The 21,872-nt window shown below is 47.2% G+C and overlaps 1 protein-coding gene across 1 annotated transcript in view; it reads left to right on the forward strand.

Annotated features, from left to right (window-relative positions):
* The window catches only part of LOC140618932 (2'-5'-oligoadenylate synthase 3-like), a 45,497-nt gene extending 30,272 nt beyond the window's left edge, over positions 1-15,225 (forward strand). Inside the window, exons 18-26 of the mRNA XM_072801879.1 lie at positions 1,312-1,490; positions 2,862-3,097; positions 3,612-3,753; positions 6,829-7,002; positions 8,723-9,005; positions 10,190-10,377; positions 11,425-11,663; positions 12,744-12,897; positions 14,068-15,225. Of these exons, the coding sequence (XP_072657980.1) occupies positions 1,312-1,490; positions 2,862-3,097; positions 3,612-3,753; positions 6,829-7,002; positions 8,723-9,005; positions 10,190-10,377; positions 11,425-11,663; positions 12,744-12,897; positions 14,068-14,157 (1,685 nt within the window). The 3' untranslated portion in view covers positions 14,158-15,225. The remainder of the gene's footprint in view (positions 1-1,311; positions 1,491-2,861; positions 3,098-3,611; positions 3,754-6,828; positions 7,003-8,722; positions 9,006-10,189; positions 10,378-11,424; positions 11,664-12,743; positions 12,898-14,067) is intronic.
* Positions 15,226-21,872: the final 6,647 nt, after the last annotated feature.

Consider the following 21,872-nt stretch of genomic DNA (forward strand, 5'->3'; position numbering starts at 1 on the left):
TTTCTCTCTTGTTCGAGAGAATGGTGGCTGGAGACTGGGCCAGAGCGCCCTCTGCTGGGTGCACCCCAACATGCAAGGATGGTGTGAAAACGAGAAACCCGCTCTTTCTCGCACGTGGTAGCCAGAAGTTGCCACCAGATGGCGCGAGAACCGCGCATTCCGAACCGAGAGCCCCCTGGGCAAGGACGCAATGAGGATTGCTTTCTGAGAAAAGCAACCTACTGGGGGGAATTCTTAAGTATCTGTCCGAGTGAATGAAAGGAACAAGCTGGCGACTGGCTTCGGTCGTTTATGTGTTTTTAAAATGTGCTTGTAAACAGTGGAGCTCAGCTAGCAAGAGTGGGAATCCTGGTGAAATTCTGTGACCTATTGACATCCCTCCCCTCCCTGGCATCTGCTTCTTCACTCCCTCACCAGTGGTTCTCAAACTTCTATGGGTATCAGCATTACCTCTAAAAAAGAGGGGCCTGAGCCCCCTCCACTTGGGTATCAGACCTCCTGCAGAGCTAGGGTGGCCTTGAGAGGCTCCTGAGCCCATGCTCCACATTAGCAGTGCAGCAGGAATTTGACTGGCCCGCCAGTTTGAAAACCACTACCTGGCATTGCAGGGTCCAGTTCTGGGGGGGGCCTGTGACCACCTGCTGGCCTCCAGCACCCTGCCTTTACCTTACCTTCACCTTACCGCCCCCTCAGAGTCCCTGTACCCTTGACTCTCTGGAACAACATTCACCAGCTGGGCTCAATAGCAGAATATATTCTATGCAGTGTATAAACCCTATTTCCTTCCAGGTATATGCCAGCTGTCCCAATACCCTTTGTTAAAGAAGCCCTCTTTCCCTACTAATTTGGAACTTCCCCTTCCTCATTTGTTTATTTATTTATTTTTTTAAAGATTTTACTTATTTATTCATGAAAGACACAGAGAGAGAGAGGCTGAGACACACGCAGAGGGAGGAGGCCCCCTGCAGGGAGCCTGATGTGGGACTTGATCCCAGGACCCCAGGATCATGTCCTGAGCCAAAGGTAGACACTCAACCACTGAGCCACCCAGGCGCCCCGCCCCTTCCTCATTTATAATTGTGTTTTCCATCCTTCACTTTCTGCTGATCTTGTCGTGGGCCACCACCGTGCCATTTTCACGATAGTCATTTTATTATCAAGCGAGGCAAGCCACCCCTCACCTTTTAGGTGAACGCACCGGTTCTCTTGCAGATGAAGTAGCCCAGGTGTGCTGTCAGGCCACAGCACAGTTGGCTCACTGAGAGCAGGCCACCCACACACCACAGATTCTACATCTCTCTTTCGCACCAGGCTTAAGCGAGAAGCCCAGCTCCCAGATCTATCGAGAGCTCAAAAGAGCCTTGGACATGACAAAAGCCCACCCCGGCGAGTTTTCCATCTGCTTCACAGAACTACAGCAGAAGTTTTTTCACAAATATCCCAGGAAACTGAAGGATTTGATCCTCTTGGTGAAGTATTGGTACCAACAGGTAATTTTCAAATGACGGATCTAGTGCTGTCGTCCAATTCCTTTTAACCGAGATCATCCATATCCAGCAAAGTACAACACTCTTAAGTACAGAGATCAATGCATTTTTTGTGAAGATTTTATTTATTGAGAAAGGTGGGGAGAGGGGGAGAGGGAGAGAGAGAGACTCTCAAGCAGACTCCCCACTGAGCACAGAGCTCCATCCCAGGACCCTGAGATCATGACTTGAGCTCAAATCAAGAGTCACATGCTGGGGCACCTGGGTGATTCAGTGGTTGAGTGTCTGCCTTTGGTTCAGGTGTGATCCTGGGGTCCTGGGATCCAGTTCCACATTGGACTCCTTGCAGGGAGCCTGCTTCTCCCTCTGCCTGTGTCTCTGCCTCTCTCTGTGTGACTCTCATGAATAAATAAATAAAATCTTTTTAAAAAATTTTTAAAAATGAGCATCAGATGCTTAACCAACTGAGCCACCCAGGTCCCCCCAGGTCCATGCACTTTTATATCCTTTTTAGCAACATCCAGATCAAAATAGGGCACCTTTCCTGCATCTGGCGGCTGCTTCAAGCCCCTTCCCTGTTAATACTCCCCCTAAATGACCAATGTCCTAATGTCTGTCACCACAAATCAGTTCTGCTCGTTTCTGAACTTGAAATCAATGGAATGGTACCATACGTATGCTGCATCTTTTGCTCAAAGTGACATCTAAGAGATCTCTCTTTTTGAACGTAGTTGTGGTGTTTTGTTGTTCTGTAGGATTCTGTTGTCTTGATATACCACACAGTTATCCATTCTGCTAATGGACATTTGGATCATTTCCAAACTGGGGCTATTACAAATTAGGTTACTATGGATATTCCCCTACTTGTCTTTTTGTGAATTTAAGCACTCACTTCTCTTGGGTAAATATGCAGGAGTGGGAGTCCTGGGTTATAAGGAATAGGATATGTGTGTATATATAGTTACATATATTGTGATATTATGTATGCAAAAATGTGTACATAATAAATTCATATGCAGACTATATACGATATTATATAGTACATAAAGCATTATATGTCATCACATAATATATATAGTATATTAAATATATATAATAATACATATATTTAACTTTAGGAAGTACTGCCAACATTAGTTTTCTCAAATAGTTGTACCTAATGACCCTCCCATCAGCAACATAAGACAGTTTCAGGTGCTCCACATCCTTGCCAACACTTGATACTAAAATCCATCGAATTTTAGGCATGGCTTCATTTTAGTCACTGGTGGGAGATGGTGACTTCCTATAGACTTCTGATTCCTTGATTTCAGGCCCCTGGCACAGGGGGAACTGGGTCCCCAGATCAGCCACAGCCTGTCTCTTCTCCCACAGTGCCAGGAAAAGCTGAAAGGTTCACCTCTGCTGACCATGTATGCCCTAGAGCTCCTGACAGTCTATGCCTGGGAACAGGGGTGCGGAGCAGAAAACTTTGACATAGCCGAAGGCATCAGAACTGTCCTGGGGCTAATCAGACAGCAGGAGCAGCTGTGTGTCTATTGGATAGTCAACTACAACTTTGAGAATGAGACTGTCCGGAATATTCTGCTGAGCCAGCTCCGGTCGTCGAGGTACCAAGCTTCTCTCCACCCTCTCTCTTTATCTGTTTGTCTGCAAGCCAGGCTGTACCCCTTAGAATGAGGGCTCAGTCCCATCCTCCCCAGCCAGGGATGCACCAAAAAAATGCCAGCAGCGGTGGCGAGGCAAGCAAAATGGGGTGTGTCTGAAAGAGGAGAGCCTGACCAATGCTTTTCACATTTCAGACCATCACCATATTTTGTCCCCAAAACACTGGCCAGGTGCTTCCTCTTGTAGAAGGAAGGGGCTAGCCATTTTATTATGTTATTAACATAACTGCAAAGCAGAGAGGGCAGGAGCAGAGGGTCTAGACATCTCAGACAAAGCAGAGAGGGCAGGAGCAGAGGGTCTAGACATCTCAGACAAAGCACCTGAGCAACCGAAAGGAAGCGCGGGCTCTCGAGTCCAGATTACCAGACACCCTCCTCCTCCAGTCCTCTTTCCCCAACATGGATTTCTTCTTCCACATGCAGCTCTACTGATTTTTTAATCTAATGGAATTTGCAGGCCAGTAATCTTGGATCCAACTGACCCAACCAATAATGTGAGCAAAGATAACGCATCTTGGCAACTGCTAAAGCAAGAAGCTCAGAGCTGGTTGTCTGCTCTCAGCCCGAATGAGTCACCTGGACCATCATGGAATGTTCTGGTAAGAGAGCTTTACAAGTACAGCTCATGTCATGCTGGGGGGAGGGGGGTGTCCTGACACCCAGACTGCAGTCTTACCCAAGAGCACCATGTGTAGATTTCCTAGGGTTGCTGTGACAAAGTGTCATACACTGGTGGCTGACAGAAGTCCAAGGTCAAAGTGTAGGCAAGCCTGTGCTCCTCTGGAGGCTCCAGGAAGAATCCTTCCTTGCTTCTGGTGCTTGCTGGTGCTCTTGGCTTGTGGCCACGTCCCTCCCTCATCTCTGCCTCTGTTGCCACATGGACTCCTGTGCTGTGTCTTCGCAATGCCTTCCTTGCATGTCTGTGTCTCCCTCCTCTTCCTATAAGGACACCAGTCCTATTGGATTAGTGCTTAACCCAGCTAGTGCTTACCTCATCTTCACTTCGATTACCTCATATGAGACCCTAAGTCCAAATAAGGTCACAATCACAGGTATCAGAGGTTGGGACTTCAACATATCTTTTAGCAGGACATAATTCCATTGATAACACACCATGATGGGCCACCTTTTTCTGTTTAAATGATGGTAAAGAGCAAAACTGAACAAAGAGAGAAGGGCACCAGCAGATTTCAATTAACTGCTGCAGGAGAGAAAGCAGGTGGATTGGCGGTGACGGACACACTGAGCAGAGTGCCAGTGAGTGCAGGGCAGCCGCCCTCTGCCCAAACAGGGGAAGCAAATCTACCCCCACAGAATGCCCCTGCGCTCCCAGAGCTTATTGGAGAAGGACGATCCAACGAGGACATTATCAGTCTAGGCCACTGAATCCGTTCCATTTTCTGGGGGTCATGAGGTGGCAGTAGGACAAAGGTGTCTTTTGAGGCCACATAGATCAACCAAATTCCACCTTTAACAGACATGGGACTAATTTACATCCAAGGTGTGGTAGGCTTGGATCTACATTCTGTTGGGCATAGCACGTTGAGGGCCAACTGAGCAAAGACGGGAGATGTAAATGAGTTTCCCAAATGCCTGGGACCGTGGATGGGAAGGACCTTTTGGATGGGGAGCTCCCGCCTGGATCCAGAAGGAACGTGGTGTCCTTCTGGACACTCCTTGTCCTGACTTTCACTGGACTCTGGTCTTTGCTCCCTGACCTCAATTTTCCAGGTTTCCTAAAGCAGATTTTTAAAAAATATTTCTACCCTCCCCCCAACTTTATCCTGAAACCTTTCAAACATATAGAAAAGTTGTAAAACTTGTTCAGTGAGCCCCTATATCTGCCTGGATGCCCAAATGTTTAACCTTTGACCACTTTAGCTGTGTTCTATATGTGTGTGTGAGCGCACACACTTATCATTATCATCATCATCATCAATGTTGTGTATCTTGTTTATACTGAGCCTTTGGAGTCGGCTGCCAGATAAGGACGTTCTCTTAGCTAACCACACGTAATGATCGAATTCCAGAAATTAAGATGAATATATTATTACCACCCAGCTATAGTCCATTTCCAGATCTTGCCAATTATCTGAATAATTTTTTTAGGATTGTATTTATTTATTCATGAGAGATAGGCAGAGACATAGGCAGAGGGAGAAGCAGACTCCCTATAGGGAGCCCGATGTGGGACTCGATCCCGGGACCCTGGGATCACAACCTGAGCCAAAGGCAGGTGCTCAACCATTGAGCCACACAGGCATCCCCAAAGAATGTTTTCGATAGCCAGCTTTCCCCAGCCTAGGAGCCCACACTGCATTTAGTTCTCATGCATCTAAGCCAACTTTTGATGCTAGGTTTTGCTCTTCTTGTTTTCTACCCAATCGGCCTCTGTTTCCAGAACTAGGAGGCCATTCCTCTCAAGAGAGAGAGCTATCAGAGGGGATTCAGGCCCATAAACTGCTGCATCAGGGCATCTGGACGCTGGAGGGCACATATACGTGAACACGCGCCCCCCTCCCCCATACTCAGCCCTGTGCAAAGGACAGTACTGGCCATGAATTTGCCTTCAAGCAACTGTGAGTTTCCCTAAGAATATCTGGAGGCAGCCAAGGTTGACCCTCAACTTTCAAGCTGACCACCCTGCCCCTGCTCATCTTGTCTGTCCTCACCAGCAAAAGGACAGTGTTTATACAGAACATCATGTTTATTTCCTCTTAGCACTGGAAGGAAGGGAGGAAGGAAGGAGGGAAAGAAGGAAGGAAGGAAGGGGGGAAAGTAGGAGGAAAAGAGGAAGGGAAGGAGGGAAAGAAAGAAAGAAAGAAAAGGAAAAGGAAAGAAAACCACAAATTTCAAGGCTGAAAATAACACAAATCTAATTTGCTTTAACGCTTCTAGCCCTCAATCTCTCTACATAACCCTGATGCTCCGGCCTCCCTCATGTTCACCTGGATCCTCAGAATGTGACCTCTTTTAGAAGTCGGGTCTTTGCAGGTGTCATTAGTTAAGATGAGGTCATCCTGGATTAGCAGGAGCTGACTCCAGTGGCTGGTGTCCTCATAAGAAAGCACGCAGACACACACAGTGGGGAGAATAGACTGTGTAACGACAGTCAGTGACCAGAGTGACGTGTCTCCAAGCCCAAGAGGACTAGGAATTGCTGGAGCCTCCGGAGGCTGGAAGGGCCAAGGAAGGCTCCTCCCCTAGAGCCTCCAGAGAGCGCCTGGCCCTGCTGACGCTTTGAGCACAGACCTCTAGTCTCTAGAACGGTGAGAGAATACATTTCTGCTCTTGGAAGCCCCCGACCCCGGGGTGGGGGGAGGGTGTTGTTAGGGCAGCCCTAGGAAAACAATCTCCTCAGGCATGTGTGTGCAACAGAAGCTGATAAAGCCTGAGAGGGCATGCTCGTGTGATCATTGCAGCAGTCCCTGCCGCCAATGGGAGACAAAGGGAGCCTCTGAGGTTAAAAGGGACGGGCCACAGAAGGCAGTGCCACACCCAGAACAGCTTCCAGTCGGGGGTGGTGGTGGGGGGGTCAGATCTCTCCTGGGGGGAGGAAGGAACAGTTCACAAGATTCATTTTGGGGGGGGGAGGGTCTTGGGCACTACCCTACCTCTCCGGTATGTTCTCACGGTGTGTGGTGCCAGTGCTGAGTGTTCTTCTGCCTTCCCAGCCAGCGCCGCTGTACGCAACCCCGGGCCATCTTCTAGATAAGTTTATCAAGGACTTTCTACAGCCCAACAAAAACTTCCTAGGCCAAATCGCGGTAGCTGTTGACTTCATCTGTAAATTCCTTCAAAAAAATTGCTTCCAACATTCAGCTACAAAGGTTCAGAAGACCGTCAAGGTGAGCACTGGCCTTTCTCCTACAGGGTCTTACGGGCAGGGAGCAAAGGGGTCCCAGGAGCTCCTCTGCAGTGCCTGGCTCTGCCCCCGGATGTAGGGCAGAGGGCGAGGGATGAGGGAGTGAGGGGGGGAGCAGGTGAGATGGGCACCCAGAACCCCAGCTCTCCACGGGGCGGGGAGAGGTGCTTGCTCACTGCTTCCTTCATTGACAACATACCTGTGGCCCTGTATGAGCTTCCTGGGGCTGCTGTGGCCCTTAGTGGCCTTGGCCTGGACCTACAGCTCTCCCGTCTCTGCCTCTGTCTCCCCATCACCTCTCCCCTGCAGGTCTCCTCTTCTTTCTTTTGTCTTCTAAGGACATTTGCCATTGGATTTAGGGTCCCCAGACCCCTCACTCAATTACATCTACAAAGACCCTTTGTTGAGCTAAGTTAGGTTCTTGAGTTCCCGGCAGATCTATTGGAGGTGCTACCATTCAAACCACTACCAGTTCCAAGCTCAGTGTGTACTGAGCCAAAAAAATGACCTCTTTCATGTTTTAATGACCACAGCATGATAAGTCTCATCAACTGAACTAGAGATTCATCAGATACGGTGATTCTTATCCATGGGGTGACACACTTCCTACATCTGTTGGCCAGCAAAGGTCAACACTCACAAAGCAGCTGCATGAATGAAGCGGGTTTGAGCATCTGTATACAGGGAACATAACACCCTCCCCTCGCCTCTAACCTGCTGCCAGGCATTTCCTGACCATGGGTAAAACAGATGTGTTCTCTATAAAAATCGAGTGAGCTTTTTGAAGGAACGAGGGCAGCAAGTCTAAGGGGTGTGCCCCGCATCAGGCACTGGGATTGTTCTCTGTGGGGCAGCTGGCTTCTCCCCAGTTTGCCCTCAAAGAAGCCTGTCAGCTAAGGAGTTGTGCCTAACAGAGTTGTTAGAGCAGAAAGGTAAGGAGGAAGAGAATGAGGAAGGGAGGAGGAAGTGAAGAAGCCTATGTGGCAGGGACACATATAGCCCACATTTACTATCTGACTCCTTACAGAAAGTTTGCAGAGCCCCACCTAAATTATGAATATTCATCCCGTGACCCCCAGCTTGCAAGAGGAAACATGAATCAGGGGACAGGGGCACCTGGGTGGCTCAGTGGTTGAGTGTCTGTCTTTGGCTCAGGGCATGATCCTGGAGTCCCGGGATCGAGTCCCACATCGGGCTCCCTGCATGGAGCCTGCTTCTCCCTCTGCCTGTGTCTCTGCCTCTCTCTCTCTCTGTCTTTTTCTCTCTCTCTCCTCTCTCTCTTTCTGTGTCTCTCATGAATAAATAAATAAAATCTTTTTTAAAAAATCAGGGAACAGATGAGGAACTTCTAATGCAATGATCGCATCCAGTTTGATTTCTCTCAGGTCACAGGAATTCATACAAAGCTAAATGCTGTTAGGGAGGAATCTTTAGGAAGTTGACTGGAGATGTGGGTAATTTATAACTAGCCCTCTCAGTTGTTTGTATGTCAATAAGCTCATCAAGGGGCATGAGAAAACCTTTCTCAAACCAAACTACTTGTTTGAAAAGTTGAACGCTCTGCTTTGGATTCAGCCCTAACTGGACCCTAACCTGGAACGACCCTTGGCAACATCATTAATTAGCCCACTTCTGCCAGCCCTTGGAGGTAAGGGGCTCAGGATCTAGAAAATGCTGGATCTCAGCTTGTCTTTCTTCACCAGGGAGGGTCGACCGGCAAAGGCACAGCTCTGAAGACTGGCTCCGATGCCGACCTCGTCGTGTTCCCAGACTCGCTTAAAAGTTACACCTCCCAAAAAAACGAGAGATGCCGTATCATCAAGGAAATCCATAAACAGCTAGTAGCCTGTCAGCAGGAGAAAGAGTTTGCAGTGAAGTTTGAGATTTCAAAATGGAAGGCTCCCAGGGTGCTGAGCTTCTCTTTGAAATCCAAAGTGCTCAACGAAAGTGTGAACTTTGATGTGTTGCCTGCATTTAATGTGCTCGGTGAGAACCCCAGACCTTAGCTCCTGGAGGAGGAAGACATGGTTCTGCCTTGATGGGGCAAGGCAGGTGGAAGGAAAGCCACATGACCTAGTAATGGCTTGTAGATCTAGTGCCCCCAGCAGGTGGCACGAGTAATGGCAGCAGTCCTTTAGACCTGTAGACGTGTTCACATGTCCTCTCTTACCTAAGTATCCAGAGGATGGCCAGGACCACATTCCTTATATTCCTTATATTCTTATCTTCCTGTGATATCGCTCACAATACCTATTAAAGAATGGGGTACACAGGAATTCTGTACACATTTATAGATAAAATGCCACAAGTATTAGTGAAATTAAAGAACAGCCTGGGAAGAATTCTAGGGCAAAGACAGGAAATCTGGGGCCTTCAATCTGCTTTGGAAATTCAGTTCATGAATGACAGATCCATAATGTTGTAGCAAAAGGAACCAAGGCTATTTTAGGCATTTTTCAAATCAGAATCAAGAAGACTGTGATACCTTCCCTCTGAATGGTTATTAGTGTCTCTAGAGAGGAAATAACAGTATAGATTAGGAGTTGGCTATTTTTTTTTTTTTTGGCTATTTTTTTTAAAGGTAAAGTAGCAAGTATTTTCAGCTTTGAGGACTGTGTAGTACCTGTTACACCCACTCAACTCTGCCATTGTACCCTGAAAGCAGCCATAGACAATACATGAACAAAGGAGCATGGCAGTGTTCCAATAAAACTTTATTTACAAAAACAAGAAGTGGGCCACCTTGGCCTATTGGCCATAGTTAGCAAACTCCCAATCAGTGCTGTCTAAAAAGTCTTTCTGTGATAATGGAAATGTTCTATATCTACTGAGAGCTTGAAATGTGGCTAGTGGGACTGCAGAACTAAATTTTTAATTTAATTTCCCTCAGTTAATTTGAATGCAAATAACCACATTGTTTGGTGGCTATAGTACCGGCCTGTACAAATCTAGATAATTAACCTTAATAATAGCACCAATATTCCTATAGACCACATAGTTTTTAAAAATATCTCATCACTCTGGTGATGCTTCCAGTATCTTAGACAGCAAAAATCCAAATATACTAATAGAATTCAAAGTCATTTCCCAGAATTAGTGGTCAAAAATGTTTGAAAATGGTTACTTTTATACATAATTAAAGCATAAACTAAATGTCTCCCCCATACTAGGTCAGGTGAATTCTGGCTCCCCACCCAGCCCCAAGATCTACACTGAGCTCATCAATTTGTATAAATCCTCAAATGCTGAGGGAGGAGAGTTTTCCACCTGTTTCACGGAGCTGCAATGCAGCTTTGTGGCCTCCCGGCCCACCAAAGTGAAGGATTTAATTCGTCTGGTGAAGCACTGGTACAAACAGGTATGATCGCTCTTGTTGCAGGTATCTAGAATTGTTTTTATCCTGTGCTGTGACCATTCACCCGGGACTCACCAAGTCCTTCCTTTACCCACACTCTTAAATGCTGGGGGCTGACCCACTTTCATGAATCTGTCCACTAATCCTGCACATCGCTGTGGAGTTATCACCAACCCCATTAAGCTGGGTGGTGTACAGAGCACCCCCTACCATCAAAGCTGCCATGTATGGTTTATTTTGTCTTTGCTCTGACACCTAGGAATCCCAGTTATTCTTCCTACAAAGGGTGGGGGAGATTAGGATCACATGCCCACAGGTCACCAGCATGGCTTACCTCTTGCTCGGCCCCCACATGTAGTACATGCAGGTGCCATCCTTGAAGACAAGGTGAAGCTACAGGCAGGGTCATTTTCTATAATGGTTAGCCTCCCTTCGCTTCCATCACTTTCTTGCATGCAGGGGAGCTTCTGAGTATTTCCATGACGGCCGACGTCTAGCACAGCATCAGCTCTTTGCTGAGATGTCTCCTTGGGTACAGCTCCTTGAGCTCTGTGGTTTCCATCCCAGAAACTCAGAGAGATGGCTGTAGGTACCCCCCAGCCCCAGGGTGCTCAGAGGGCTTGGGGCTACAGTGTGACCTTGAGCGAGTCACTTCCCCACCCCACGGCTCCTGTCTTCGTCAGAAACGTTGATTTATGCCTGCTTGCTGGGGTTAAGAATTAGGATTATAAATGCCACGTAAAATGTCTGTCTCCACAGTCAACACACAGTAGGTGTTTTGTAAGTGGTCACTGTATTATATTATAACTCTAGGGAATCATATGTGGCCGAAGCCCGACCCAGAAATCTGCATGCTGCTAAGCGAGCACCTATCAGGCTGCCCTGCTCAGACTTCCCACAGACCAGTCCCATCAGCACTGTGTCCCGTGACTCAGTTGCCCTGCTGTGGCCCCAGAGGCCATGAATGTATGGCCTCTCTGCAGGGCTCTTTAATCTCACTGCACCTCCCTGCTTTCACTAGTATTGTCTGACGTTCCCTTCTTCCCTCAGTGTGAAAGGAAACTGAAGAAAAAGGGGTCTCTGCCCCCAAAGTACGCCTTGGAGCTGCTCACCATCTACGCCTGGGAGCAGGGGAGTGGGGCAGAGAATTTCGACACTGCAGAAGGTTTCCGGACGGTCCTTGAGTTGGTCACAAAATATCAGCAGCTCTGTGTCTTCTGGACAGTCAATTACAACTTTGAGGATGAGACTGTGAGGAACTTCCTACTGACCCAGATCCAGAAAACCAGGTGCCCTAAACCCTGCCCTCTCCTTTTTTTTTTTTTTTTTTTTTAAGATTTTATTTAATTATTTGAGAGAGGTGGAGGGGAAGGAGAAGCAGACTCCCTGCTAAGTAGGGAGCCCGATGTGGGACTTGATTCCAGGACCCTGAGATCATGACCTGAGCTGAAGGAAGCCACCTGAGCCACCGAGGCGCCCCCTGCCTCCTTTTCTTAACCTGATTCCCTCCAGCGCTATTCCAATGACCTGGGTTCTCCCCCATGGGGTCGTGATTCTTTACTCCCCACGTGAAACTGAGGAGGGCAGTGGGTAAGGATGGAAGGGTGCCAACCACCAGAACCTCCCATAGTCTCTGAAGAGGAAATCCTGAGCCAGGGTAGGGTGGGAGAGAATGTAATCCAGGAGGAAGAGAGAAGGAAGGATCAAGGTACAGGTCCCTGGGTGGTCGCTTCCATCTTCCTAGGTTGGAGGGAAAAGCATAGATTGGTTAGCAGATCTTAGAGGTGTAGGGGTCAGAAGTATGTCCCTGAGAAATAATGCTACCATTCCTTCAAGGTTAATTCATCCTATGGGAGTTTTATTAGATCAGATTTTATCTACCCTTTCAGACCTGCATCCCGCACCCACAAAAATGCTATCCTTCAAGAACAGCAGGGAATCTTACTATGTCTATTCAGTGCTCCCGGCAAAGCACAAAAACCAAAGGAAACAAAAGGAAAGAGAGGAAAGAAAAAAAGATTTGAGAAAGAATAGGGGAGAAGAAAGCCAGAACAAGCTACCATGGGCTGGCTACCATGGGCGTGACCCACGTGACCTTACAGTTGATTAAATTCTGCAGCATCGTTCAGCTGACCTAACAGGAAGGAGAGCTTTATATTATGCTGTCCTGTGTATGATAATTAACAGCTTTCGAAATACTATTGACAAATATAATTGAATTCGAGAAAATCACTTTGAGCTGTATCAGTACATTTGAATCACCGGCATCTAAAACATAGGACACATTGTCTTAGGGCTAAGAGTAGACTGGGCCCCCGATTCTGAGGCCACTGGTTTTAAAAAGCATGTAATGCTTCTGACTCCTTTAGGCCCGTGATCTTGGATCCAGCTGAACCTACTGGTGACGTGGGTGGAGGGGACCGATGGTGTTGGCATCTCCTAGCAAAAGACGCTACCGAATGGTTGTCCTCCTTCTGTTTCAAAGATGGAACTGGATATCCCGTGCAATCCTGGGAAGTGCCAGTAAGAATAATCTAAAGAAAGTTTCCCCTGGAGATTACCCTGTGACAAGCTAAAATCAAGAGCTTCTCCTGCTGTAGCAACTTGGAATTCATTCAGTCTCAAATAACAGCCCAACTCAGGAGCTGAGAATAAAACAAAACAGGTGTTTTGTTTTTTTTTTTTTAATTCCCATTGCAAGAAATCCTAAGGCAGGTGATCTAGGACTCAGGCAACAGCTCCACTGTGCTTTCTCTACAAGCAGGATTTTTCCACTGTGGCACACTTGGCATCTAGGGGTTGGAGAGCTCTTTGGGCCGAGGGCTGTCCTGGGCAGTATAGGATGCTGAGCAGCATCCCTTGTGTCTATCCACTAGAGTATCCACCATTGGGACCACCAAAAATGCCTGCAGACATTGCCAAATGTCCCCTGGGGCATCACTAGCTCTTTCTGGCTCCACCTTCTTCATTTGTTGATTTTAGTTTTGTTGGTTCTGCACTTCCAGGTGGCAGGCTTCGGTCCAGGCAGGAAGAACAGCAAAGGGGATGATACTTACCCGGGGTATCTTATTAGAAGCCTCATCCAGCAAATTCTCTTGCATTTCATTGCCTAGAATGGTCATGTGGCTCCCCATAACAGTGACTCGAAAAACTGGGGAGGGGGGTGGTCCTTCATTGCGAATAGAGGTTGGGTCAGCTGACCAAGAGTGTCCGTCACACCTGTCCAAAGCTCCACCTCCTACCAAGACACCTGCCACCAGACTCTTTCTCGGGGTTCTTTCAAAGCAGGTTTTCTCAGCCTCAACAACTACTGACATTTGGACCAGATAATTCTGTTGGGGCGGGGAGGGGGGGATGCTAACCTGTACATTGTAGGGTGTTGAACAGCATCCCAAATCTAACCTCTAGATGCCACCCAGTTGTGACGATTAAAAATGTCTCAAGACATTGCCTCTTGTCCCATGGAGAGCAAAATTGCCCCCAGGTGAGAACCCAGCTTTAGAAGAACCACTCAACTCTGGAGTTGGCTTTAGTTGTCAAGATCTGCACTATAACCAGTATCCCAAAAATTGTCTCTGGTAACACTAACCCTCTCAGATACACTTCTTTCTTTTTTTTTTCTGGCTCTTTTAACCAGTGTTTTAAACTGCTTAGGCAGTTATTATTCTCGCACATCTATTTCTTTCTCTCTAGACAGTGCAGACACCAGGAAGTTGTGGAATTGGGATGTATCCTATTGTCAATGAGATGTTCTCACTCAACAGTCATAGAATCCTGGAATGATCATGTTAGAAGAGACTTCTAGAGGTCATCTGGCAGCTGCTTTTTAAAGAATCAATTCGCTGTATAAGAAGCACCACCAGTTCCACTCTTCCCTTGACAATCTCCACTACTCCTTCCCTCGCTTCTTCGACCCCTCTTGAAGTCAAGACCATCACGTACTTTCTCGTGTCACCCTGCTGAACACTCACCCTGCAAGTGACCCACCTTACCAAAAATATCTGCTTTCATCCAGCTTCTTGGGCACCATATTGCTGTCAACTACTGTGTGTTTTCCAATTAGCTCCTTCCTTTTCCTTCAAGCCTTAGCAGAGGGAGCTCTCCGTATTCCCAAAGGGATGCCCTTTACCTGCTCCTTGGTTCTTATAATTCCATGATCTTGCTCTTATGCTCCTCCACCTTGCCTGCCTCCTGTCTGTTTCCCTCTGCACACAAAACCCTGTCTGCACCTGCTGAATTGAAAGTCTCCCAGCCAGTGGCAAGCCAACAGTCTTCTTAGCCCTTTAAACTCTCCAAAGGCTTGGATTATAACTGTCACCTTACATACATAATAACCTATTGTCTTTCCTTCTGAGTCTACCGATCCCCCTGCCCCCAACCATGAGTGTCTTCTTGCCAAATCTCAAGACTTTATGCTCTGGTTTTAGTTTCACAGATACTTGAATGTCTAAGCATTTTAACCTCAAATATCCACTTATAGTTTTAATGCTACCCCATATACCACTATACCAACTGTCATATAATAATGTATCTAGTCATTTGTCCCCAGCTCCTGGCACAGAGCTTTAGAACCACTTGGAATTTCCCGATAGGAGAGTCTTTTGCATTCATAGGGAGCCCCTTCCAAACATCCCTGAGTTTATGCTAACGAGTTTTGGGCAGCGTTTCAAAGGAGAGATTGGTCATGCCAGCAATGCCAGGCATGTGATGAGAGGATTGAAACTTTCAGCCCCATCCCCCCTAACCTCCCAAGAGGAGAGAGGGCTGGAGATTGAGTTCAAGCTCATGGCCAATGATTTAATTAATCATGCCTTTGTAATGAAACCCCAATAAATTTCTGTGGACAATAAAGCTTGGAAAGCTTCCTGGTTGGTGAACATAGCAGTGCATTGTGAAGATGATGCATCCTAACTCCATGGGGAAGGGGGCGCTTCTGCACTCGGGACTCTTTCAGCCCTTCTGTGTATCTCTTCAGCTGCCTGTTCATCTGTATCCTTTATAATAAGATGGTGATTGTAAGTATGGTATTTTCATGAGTTCTGTGAGTTATTCTAGCAGGTTATTGAACCTAAACGGGGGATCATGGAAACCCCTGAATTTGTAGCCACATTGGTAGGGGGCAGTACAAGTATTCTGAGGACCCCACTCGCAGCTAGCATCTGAGGAGGAGACAGTCTTGCTGGGAGCTCACCCTTTAACATGTGAGGTCTGCACTGGCTCCAGGTAATGTCAGTAGAATTGAACTGTAGGACCCCTAGCTGGTGTGGTGCCAGTGAGCTGGTGTTGGTATGTACCACAGCTCTTGTCCAGAACATGGGCAAAGGAAAGAGCCCTTGAAGGAAGAATGACTGCTCTGCATTCACATCCACTCAGTAGACAACTAGTGACCAGACCCTTCTAGATGCCCCAGCTTGCACTAGAGACATAGACAGGAGACCATAAGACACTGCTTCATCCTCAGGGGTTTATGATACACCTAGAGGTACACCATCTGAATCCCTTAAATAAAAATGAAGAACTGTGTACAACTGTATGGTCAGTGGTACAGATGTAGTGGATTAAGACCTATAACAATGAATAAAGTAAGTGACTCAGAGTATCCCAAAGGAAGGAGGGAAACATCCTGCTAATGTCTTTTCAGCATTTGGCAGACATTTAAGTTCATTTTTTTAAAATTTATTTATGATAGTCACACACAGAGAGAGAGAGAGAGAGAGGCAGAGACATAGGCAGAGGGAGAAACAGGCTCCATGCACTGGGAGCCCAACGCGGGATTCGATCCCAGGTCTCCAGGATCGCGCCCTGGGCCAAAGGCAGGCGCTAAACCGCTGCACCACCCAGGGATCCCGACATTTAAGTTCATTAAGAGCAAAGACAAGAGAGCGTTCATAGTGATCAAGAAACATGTGGTCAGTGGTCATCACTGGAAGGAATGAGAGCACCAACCCTTTTTTCAGAAAATCGGCAACACAACAGCGATGAATAGAATATAGTTAAGCCTAGCATTTCTTGTACAAACTATATTTCAGGATAAACAGACAGCTATAACTAATAAGAAAAAACAAGGGTTTTTTAAAAAAAGATTTTATTTATTCATGAGAGACACAGAGAGGCAGAGAGAGAGGCAGAGAGAGAAGCAGGCTCCATTCAGAGAGCCCGATGTGGGACTCGATCCCGGGACTCCAGGATCACGACCTGAGCCGAAGGCAGATGCTCGACCACTGAGCCACCCAGGTGCGTCCAAAACAGTTTTTTACAAAAGAATTCTACTTAATATTTGTTGAAAGGGTGAAAATTAGAAACGTCACCATTTTGCAACCTTCACTGAAATGAATGATAAGGCAGAGACACGGATGAATGGGACCAGTATAAGATACATAGAGGGGGAGCTCTAGAATGGAAGGTGGCAGACCATCACCTCCCAACCCCATGGTCCATCAAAGCATCAGGAGAGGGACATGGGTGCCTGCCGGTGGGAGGCAGTAGGGAGCACCCAGCACCATCCATTAAGAGTTTTTGTCAAGTCAAAAGGGGAAAAAATGGCCATAAGAGCAAAAGGAATTGCGTTAGCAAACCCCAGAGAAAATGTGTCCGGATACACTTCACGGGGAATAACATCTGAGTAAAAAAAGCAAGAGAGAAATGTGTGTGAAAGGGAAATGAGCCAAGAACGTAGCAAGAATCCAGTTAGGCAGAGTTCAAGGTCAAGGTCCCAGGCCCATCGTCCATTCTGTTACCCTGGCAGCAAGGCCCCCACTCAGCCCAAAGGAAGTAAGCAATGATTAGAAGCAGGGCTACCCATGGCAAGTGGCCAACGGCCCAGAAAGAGTTTGGGAGGAGCTTGAGTGACAGACCATAAACGAGGCCACCAATGGGGAGGATTTGCGGATAAGAGGATTATCCGGAGCCCGTCTGCTGGAGCCTTCCAGCTGCTCTGAACTGAGGCTTCTCCAGCTAAGTTTGCTCAAGTGAGAGCACGTAATATGTTACCACCCTGGTTCTGTTTCTTGACATTAGTGCCTGGGATGAATCTCACACAAAGAAATAGATGAAGAAAACTCACTCTGTCCTTCCTGGGGCTGCCCGGAGTGGAGTGTAGGCCTAGTGGGATGCACAGGGAGCGAACGTGAGGACTCAGTAACCCAAGCCAACAGAGAGGGTGCCATCTGAGCACCCACGTGCCCGGCACGCGCATCTCTGGAGTTCCTCAGAGATGCGCTGAATCTGAGGCCGTTCTCTTCTCTTCCTCTTCGCTGGCAGCCCAGCCTGGGACTTGCAAGGGAGAACCGCTTGTGTTCTGAGGGACGGGCTCCAGTTGATGGAGCAGGAAGGCCTACAGTCCCGTGCAAAGGGGCTCCGTCAACAACCCGAGAGAGCCTGGAAGAGGACTGTCCTGCCGTTAGGAGCACCGCGTGGGCAACCCCTTGATATGGCCTCAGGGTGCCCAGTGTGTAGCATCGGCAGGCTGGTGGCCCTCTGACCTCCAGAACTGTGAGATACTGAACTTGCATTGTTTTCAGCCACTGAATGTGCAGGAATTTGTTTTGGCAGCAGCCCTCCCAGGGGCGTGTGGTGGGGTGCAGGTAAGCAGGCAGCGGGGCCCAGGCCCCTGGGGAGTCAGCCTCCTCCGCTGCAGGACCCCTGCTGCCCAGCCTGAGCCAAGGAAGTCAGTCTGCAGGGAGACACCTGTGGTTTCCTCCTCTGGCCTCAAGGCCACACCAGGGAGTGGGGAGAGAGAGGGAAGAGGGGGGAGGGAGAGTGCCTTGCTACCCCTGATTTCTCCTCACTCTGGCCATTCCCACCTCGGAAGGAAAATACTGATTTTCTAACGATTGTCCGCGTGATCTCACCTGGAGCGTGTCAACTCCCTTGCACCGGGCAGTTTCACACTCCTGGTCCGTTCGCAGGCCTGCCAGGTGTGCGACTCCGGGGGTGCCATCGTGCAGCGCTGTAGCCCTGGGCTCACACCCTCGCAGCTGTTTCTCCTTCCTTCCCCTTCTCCGGGGTCTCCCAGGTCCACTCCCACAGCCTTTGCTCTTTGCTGTCATCTTGTGGTCTTCGCGAGAATTCCATCCACGGGAGCAGGAAGCGGGGAAAGTCCCAGAAGGGCATTAGGCTTAAGGCCACTGCAAAGAGTTAGGGGAGTGAGGTTCACTTGGAACCAGGATCCAGACAATAAGGCCTCTTTAAGCGAGCTGTGATTTCCACAAACTGTCCACTAACCACTCACTAGGAGCAGAGAAGGGGAAGGTGACCAATGGCTTTTAAAACAGGCCTAGGAACACTGACTGGATCGACTCTACTGAGATTAATTCAAATCTGTTGAGGAATTTCCGAAATCATTCTATGCTTGAATATATTCAAGCCAGAAATGGGTCCTTCAGGGTGCCAGGGTGGCTCAGTCGGTTGGGCGGTTGGGCGTCTGACTCTTGATCTTGGCTTGAGACGTGATGTCAGGGTTGTGGGATGGAGCCCAGTGTCAGCACTTGGGTTGGAGTCGGCCTCTGCCCCTCCCCTCACTTGCACTCTAAATAAATTAAATAATAAATAAAACCTTAAAACAAACTGACAAGTCTTTCCCCTTGACCTGGAATGTGACCAAGAGACGTTCAACTCTTTGAGTTTGACTGGCTTTCCTACTTTTTAGAAGCCCCTATTAAAAGGTTAATGCAGGGCAGCCCAGGTGGCTGGCTCAGCGGTGTAGCGCTGCCTTCAGCCCGGGGTATGATCCTGGAGACCCGGGATCAGGTCCTGGGTTGGGCTCCCTGCATGGAGCCTGCTACTCCCTCTGCCTGTGTCTCTGCCTCTCTGTGTGTCTCTCATGAATAAATAAAGTCTTTAAAAAATATAAATAAATAAAGGGTTAATGCAGGATGCCTGGGTAGCTCAGGGGTTGAGCATCTGCCTTTGGCTCAGGTCATGATCTCAGGGTCCTGGGATTGGGTCCCTGCATTGGGCTCCCTGCAGGGAGCCTGATTCTCCCTCTGCCTCTCTCTGTGTCTCTCGTGAATAAATAAATAACGTTTTTTTAAAAAAATTTTAAAAATAAAAGGTTAATGCAGGAGATCCTAAAATATTAATGGAACAGTGTTCATGGATTGGGAGGCTTAGTCTTGTTCAGATGACAATACTACCCAAGGCAATACACAGATTTAAAGCTATGTCTCTTGGGATCCCTGGGTGGCGCAGCGGTTTGGCGCCTGCCTTTGGCCCAGGGCGCGATCCTGGAGACCCGGGATCGAATCCCACGTCAGGCTCCCGGTGCATGGAGCCTGCTTCTCCCTCTGCCTATGTCTCTGCCCCTCTCTCTCTCTCTGTGACTATCATAAATAAATAAAAATTAAAAAAAAAAAAAGCTATGTCTCTTAAAAATTCTCATGGTATTTTCTACAGAAATGGGAAAAACTCATCCTAATCTTCATAGGGAATTTCAAGGGACTGAGACTAGCCAAAGTAATCTTTAAAAATAAGAACAAAGTTGGAGAACTTACATTTCCAGATTTCAAAACTTGACACAAAGTTACAGTAACCAGAACAGTGTGATATCTGCATAAGAATAGACATACAGAGATGCCTGGGTGGCTCAGTGATTGAGGGTCTGCCTTTGGCTCAGGGTGTGATCCTGGATTCCCAGATTCCCTGGATGGAGTCCCACTTGGGGCTCCCTGCATGGGGCCTGCTTCTCCTCCCTCTGCCTGTGTCTCTGCCTCTCTATCTCTCATGAATAAGTAAATAAAATCTTAAAAAAAAAAAAAAAGCATAGACATATAGATCAACAGAATAGAATTGAGAGCCCAGAAAGAACCCCTCATGTCAAAGATCCATGGGTTTCAACAGAGATGCCAAGGTCATTCTATGGAGGAGAATTTGGTCTCTGACACACGGTGCTGGGAAAACCGGATGCATGCATGTCAAGAATGAACTGGGGCCCTTACCTTATACCATATACCGTATGCAAAAGTTAACTCAGCTTTGATCCAAGGCCCAAAATCTAGGAGCTAAAACTATAAAGCTGTCAGAAGAAAACATGCATGATCTCATATTTAGCAATGTTTTTTTTTAAGTGTGACACCCAAACATAGGCAAACAAAGAAAAAATACATAAATCAGACTTGATTAAGATTAAAAACTTCTGTGCATCAAAGGACACAATGAGGGAGTGAAAAGACCACCCACAGAATGAGAGAAAACATTTGTAAATCCTGTCTGATGAGGCTTTAATATCCAGAATATATAAAAACAACTACTCCACAACAAAAAAAAGACAAAAATCTGATTTTAAAATGGGCCAAGGACTCGAAGATATACAAATGGCTAAAAAATACATAAAAGATGCTCCACATCATTAGGGAAAATGCAAATCAGAATCCTAACGGGCTACCACTTGGCACCCAGTAGGCTGTCTATCATTAAAAGACGGAGAAGACCAAGAATTGGAGAGGGTGTGAAGAAGCTGGAACCTTCACACACTATAACTGGGGTACGGCTGTTGTGGAAACAGCTTGGCAATTCTCCAAAAAGTTACACACAGACCCAGCAATTCCACCCCTAGGTATACACCTGAAGGAACGGACCACAGGAACTCAAACAGACTTGTACAGAAACAGTCCCAGCAGGATGATTCTCAACAGCCCAAAGGTAGAAACAACCCATTTGCTCAGCAACAGACAGATGCACGAGCAAACCATGGTCCATCCGTACGATGAAGCGTCGTCAGCCATAAAAGGAATGAAGCCCTGACCCATGCTACATCGACAGATAGACCTTGAAAACATTCTGCAAAGTCAAAGGGGCCAGACACAAAACGCCAATTATTAAATGATTTCATGTGTACGAAATACCTAGAATAGGTAGGCCCAGAGACAAGAAGTAGTTAAGAGGTTATCGGGAGCTAGGAGAAAAGAATAGCAGAGACTTATTGCTTGATGTGGAAAAGGTTTATGTCTGGGGTGATGAAAAAGTTTTGGAAATAGCGGTGATGGTTGCAGAGCATCGGTTATATCATTATGAGTAATTATACACCTGACAGCGGCTGAAATGGCAAATCTCAGTTCGTGGATATTTTACCACAATAAGAAAATAATAAATAGACGCAAACACAACTGAGAGAAGACCATTTCAACGAACCCTCTTAAAACCAGAACCCAAAGTGTCGTAATAAATGTGGGGATAAGAGGACAGGCTTGATTGTAAAGTGATCTTGAAAAATGAGGATTAAAACAAGCTTAAATGACATTTAACACACCTCACACTGTATTCCAATTCATTATTAACTCTTAAAGAGAGGTAAGATCGACTCTTCTTCTCTTTTATCCCCAATAAGATTATTTCTCACTTAGAGACATGTGAGACTGAACACAAGTGTCCATCTAAGTGTTGGGGCTGGGAAACTATTTGAATTCAGATGAATTTCTGGGACACTGGGTGGCTCAGTGGTTGAGCATCTGCCTTCAGCTCAGGTCATGATCCTGGGGTCCTGGAATCAAGTCCCACATCGG

This window comes from Canis lupus, chromosome 27 (assembly GCF_048164855.1).
Source record: "Canis lupus baileyi chromosome 27, mCanLup2.hap1, whole genome shotgun sequence".
NCBI lineage: Eukaryota > Metazoa > Chordata > Mammalia > Carnivora > Canidae > Canis > Canis lupus.